The sequence below is a fragment of the Diadema setosum genome, chromosome 7 (genome assembly GCF_964275005.1).
Source record: "Diadema setosum chromosome 7, eeDiaSeto1, whole genome shotgun sequence".
In the NCBI taxonomy this organism is placed as follows: domain Eukaryota; kingdom Metazoa; phylum Echinodermata; class Echinoidea; order Diadematoida; family Diadematidae; genus Diadema; species Diadema setosum.
This window is the reverse complement of record NC_092691.1, coordinates 42,335,535-42,340,853: the sequence shown is the minus strand read 5'-3', so window position 1 is coordinate 42,340,853 and position 5,319 is coordinate 42,335,535. Positions and strand designations below refer to the sequence as shown.

At 40.0% G+C, this 5,319-nt stretch overlaps 1 protein-coding gene across 1 annotated transcript; it reads right to left on the bottom strand.

Moving 5' to 3' along the window:
• Positions 1–310: 310 nt before the first annotated feature.
• On the bottom strand, positions 311–1,408 carry LOC140230384 (cephalotocin receptor 1-like). Its single transcript, XM_072310533.1, has one exon. It carries the CDS (start codon positions 1,406–1,408, stop codon positions 311–313), a length of 1,098 nt encoding a protein of 365 aa, XP_072166634.1.
• Between the last annotated feature and the right edge of the window lie 3,911 nt (positions 1,409–5,319).

The following is a 5,319-nucleotide window of genomic DNA, read 5'->3' as shown; positions in this document are numbered from 1 at the left end:
ATCATAGAAATGTATTCTTTCTGTCTAGCGAGCTGGGCTTCGATATCGTACCTCTTAGCCTATCTACGGCTGAATGGATCAAACTTCGCCCTTCCACCACTCCAAAATGAGATGGTATGTACATCCACAGTGACAGCAGCGCACCAAATCATTAACACGCTTTAAAGACATAACATATTATCCCGTGTTCTGGTTCATATGTCGAGGTCGACAGTAGGAGTAAAAATGTTGACTCAACGTCCACGTCGTTTGGAGATAGAGTTCAACGGTAAGAATGGCCAGTAACATTTCAAACCTTTGTGTGATTCCTTTACCTATACACGGTTTGAGCTTTCTCAGGGTCATCCTTAGCAGGAGAATTAGAGACATCATTTCCATTACTTAGTCGTGTTTCACGGTAGATCTTTGGGCCAGCCTGCATGTGTGATGCATCAATGTTGGTCTGCTGGGTGGTTCCCGCCTTCTCATACCCCTTCCGAGACTTGCAGACATTGAAGAAAAGAAACACGTATGGATTTACAACGCTGTTGCATGAGGCAAAGATGGCAAAAATACCGTAAACCACCATGTTGAAACTTCGGGTGTCCACATAGGAGTGCAGGAGTTCCATACTGAAGTACGGCACGTTGCACAGGACGTACGCTGAGATGATGACCATGGTCATTTTGAGCGTCCTCCAGCGAGAAGTACGTTGCCAATTGGACTTGTTTTTGAACATTGACGAACCCCCTCCAAGCCACAGGCGGAGGAGAATGCGGAGATAAGTGTAACAGATAATCACGAAAGGTGCTATGAATGCAATAAACGTGATGTAAGTCACGTACAATTGCTTGTGCCAATCTGGTAGCTGTTTGAAGCCCGTCATGCAGTAGCTCTTCTTGTTAGACCTCTCATTTTTCCTGAAGACAAACAGCTGTGGTAAGGAGAAGAGCAAAGCCAAAGCCCAAGCTACGCCGATGACCTTTGTCTCTGGAAGTGGCCGCTTCAATGCTCGGATGACAGAATGAAATCTATCAACAGAAATGCCCACCACCATATTGCTACTGGCCATCAGAGCTATACTCGTGTAAAGTTTATATACCTTGCAAGCCGCGTTAGACCCATACCAAATTTTCCCCTGCAGCTCATGAATAATTTCGCTCAGAATTACGAACATGACCAAAACGTCCGAAGTCGTTAATGAAATGATATACACTTGGAATCGATTCTTCTCTTTACGGTGTTGGTACAACCACACATATACGATGAAATTTCCGATGGTTCCTACACTGAAAACAACGGACAGAGAGATCATTCTGGCTACCTGATCGTAGGGAGGACCTGGGGGGTCCTCTGGTTTAGTGGTCATATTAACCTCAGCGGTTGGGAGGTCTATGTCACCCATCGTGGTTGTGCGGTAGTTCTCCATCTACTATAGATAACGACGTCTTGGCGTCAGACTCGTGCGAGAAAACTTGACAGCATTATACTTGAGAGAACAGTTTCGAAGATCTTTGCTTTCAAATGGCGATTTGAATAGTCTCATGCCATGTTCAATCGTTTTTAAGTCGAAAGCATACGATCAAAGAGTAACACTGTAAGTAAGTTCTGCTCTTTCCTCGAACTTGTTTGTTTTTTGAACACGTCAAAGATGAGAAAAATTTAAGGAGAGGGCAGCAAAGAGTCTTGTGGCAGCAAAATCATTCCTTCATCCTAAATCACTGAGTACGCAACGGCTGTGTGGATGCTTGAATTAAGACTTCTCTGTGGTGGGATGTCGTTTTATAGTCCTGTCTACCAAACTGGTTCGTGTAGACAACCGCGTGCATGATGATCGCAAAGATGCAGCGAGCAGCAACAGCGCTTAGGGGAGGAGTGACTATACCAGCGAAATCACTGCCACAGTGGGACGTCATCAATGAACAGCACTGTGATTGGCTGAGCGGGTTAGGGTTTCCACCATTCACCCGCGGTCGTGATAACATGAAGACTGAGCGTAGCAATGGACAGCCCCGGTGAGTTTCCAGGCTGATAACTTAACACAGCCATTGTAAATTCCTTTTAGCTGCGTGAAGGCAAATAGAAACATAACAGAATATAATACAAATATGAAATAAACTAACATGTTACAACGGACAAATTTCAAGAGTTGTTTTGTTTAAAGTTGCCTTGTAGGTATTTGTGGCACACCGAAGTCTTCTGATGCACGATTTCTTTGTCCCTACTTGAAGTGTTCGAGCTCCGGTCAATTTCACACTTGAAGTTGTTTACATCTCTAATGTAGTATTCACAGAAGTTGAAAATGCCAATTCCGTCTGCAGATGCAATTGAACACATGGTTTTAAATTGAGCATAGAGAATACAGTGGACCTTATCAGAAGGAGAGATCAGCCAAATATCGTTTGTAAGGGAAAACCTGAATAACGACGTATGTTGGTGTGCTTCTTTGTATGTAAGTAAGTATGTATGTATATATATATATATATATATATATATATATATATATATATATATATATATATAATATATCGGGTAAAAAAAGGGGGGCACGCAACAATACCCCTGACTTTGCGAGGCCCTGGTTTAGCCCGTTTATGTTCACTGTGTGTTTGGAGAGATCACCTAAGAACTCTTGATATGAAACAAGAGTGGTACGAACTGGCCAAGGTGGATCATGTTCTTTCAAAACAAAAATGCAGACGTGAAATATATGAAGTCAGAATAAATTTTCATCAATACTTCACGTCTCCTTCAATCTGCTCCTCCTCCTCCTACCTCAGGAAGTTGATAAAGGGTGTCCCGATAGATATTTCCCAAGTACTGAAAGGCGTATTCTATAACAAATACTGGAAACGTGGTAGCAAAACAAAGCATAGTGGTTGGACAAAGAGATGAATAACTACTATGTCACAGTCACTTTCTCCCTCTCCCTCTCTCTCTCTCTCTCTCTTCATTCCTGTCTTTATCATTTTTCTTTCTCTCTCCTTCTCTCTCCGTCTCATCTACTCTTCTCAACTGTTGGCCCATTTGCTACATTTATTTTTATCTTTTTTATCATTCGAAGCAGCAAACGCAGTTAGCATCAGGAATATCCTGGCACCTTTTATCATATAGTGGGAAGTCAACGTTTGCAGAATTCATGGCTACGTAATTAAATGTTGTATCAATGTATTTTACACACAGGTCATCTTGCATATGAGCCATGGTCCTGGGTATGCCCATTTGATTACCATATCTCTCTTCAGTGAATGCTTAGAAACAAGCCAATGTCTTTATTTTTCCTATCAAAAGGAAATAGTGTTTTTTTTTGTTTTTTTTTAATCTAACTGCGATATGTCCTGAGGAAACTTCGCAAATTCTGAAAATTACATTAAGTGTTTAATTTGGAAAGAATTGTCCCTGTTTTATATGGTTCTGTGACCACTGCGACCGGAAACTTTTTTGAAACTCAACTTTAATGTTAGCAATGGACGGAGAGTTGACATTGATCGCGGTAATGGAGAAAAGATCTCACGAAGCACCTGCCAGATTTCAGGAGGATTTATCTAACCTGGCGTAAGTACCAAGGATATTAGAGTACCAAACTGACAGTAAAAAATCCTGAAAGCATCACCTTTGACTCCTTCAAGAGATCGATGCATGATGCCTATTTATGTATTTGATCTTTTCTACTGCTCCCTTTATCGAAAGGTTAGGACAAAAGTATTATTAGATTCTCTAGAGTGTCTTGCTCAGAGCAGCGTGGAACACTGTACACAAAAGAAATAAAGGAATGTTTTACCTATAAACCATGTGACTTTATTTTGTTAAAGCACCAAAATAAATATTCCAACAGTAGGGCCTACATAAATAGCTCGTTATTAGACCGTTATTACCTTCTTGTTTCCTGAGGCAGTGATTATTCAAGGTGGCTGTACAAATGATCCTCTTTGCTACCCTACGTTTCACGTGAAATGTTCTGCTCAACGCTCTGTCGCACGTCTGTGAAGCACCAGATTGACAGTACTACATAACATGTATAAAGCCAATAAACTTGCTTCATTATCATCCGGTTGAGGATCCGAAATCAGCGAAAGGCTAACAAAAGAAAGATTAAATTTCCCTGAGACCAAGACTTTGAGACGGCGTCACCATCAACATTATACAAAAACATGAATATCTGAATTAGTAATGAAAGGGAAGTGATATCACAATGTAACAACTGCCAGAAGTGATAAAATACGACTATTTATTTTGCCTGTCATATTTCTGCATCAATTTCATCATGCCCCCTGTGATTTAAAGAATACAATGTGTAACATATGTTCCTCAGTTTAATAGAAACATCTCAGATTAACCAAGAACCAAGAAAATAGAATAACAGCAGTGTTAGGTAAGTTAATCAGAATATCAACTGAATGTATATATACATCATCAATAGTATGAAAATTAATGTCAGTTTGTTATGCAAAAAGAAAATAAGAGAACAATCTTCTTTGTGTGAGGGATACTGTTGATATAGATGTGATATACAGAACCGATGGGTGAAGGGGTAGTGAGAAGACCACCCCCTCTATACTAACACGTATAATAGCCTAAGAATATTCCATGCTCTCTACAACACCCATTCTAACCGGAGAAATACCAATGGCATGGTTAACTCCTATAGCCATGGCACAATGTTACAGGCCCTCTTTGAAAACCTTTTGTATAGTTACTAACATGGTACTGTATTATATGTCCGATGTATAATGTGAATGCAATGATTTTCGAAGGAAAATGTGTCTTTTTTTTTTTGTAAAAGGAATATTACCTGGACTCATCAAACTGGCTAGTGCTATTTGTCTGCTTCATGTTGCATGTGCATTTTTGTGTTTTTGTTTTCTGTGTCTATCGTAATATGTTTTTTTTTTTTTATATTGGCCAACTTTGTTTCTCAATCGACAGTGCTGAGGTTTCCAAGGAAATTTACTTTAGTTCTTAGAGGAAATCATGTCTTGCCTGTCCGTTTTCAATTTGACAGGCATAGGGGTTGGTGTCTAATGCAAACTAGTCAGTACAGTCTGTAATTGAAGTCAATTTTGTTAAATGACATGTTTTTGGTATCACGACGCGCAAACGGCAGCTTAGCTTATGGCTTATATGTCATCAAAATTTCTTGCAACGAACGGTACACCCTTTGTAATCGACCGATACGCAAAACGAATTAAATCAAGATACGTGATGGGAATCGTCTATCCGATGTTCAGTAAACACATGTGACTCAGATGGTATCCCTGTTTAGTATTCACGTCTAATATGTGAAGAGGGCATAGCAGTGGTTCGAGTGTTTCCGTTTGGTGTTATTTAGATAAAGTACAT

What these genes read in the sequence shown, in the direction of transcription:
- LOC140230384 (XM_072310533.1), bottom strand. Translation starts at nt 1,408, where the DNA reads ATGGAGAACTACCGCACAACCACGATGGGTGACATAGACCTCCCAACC.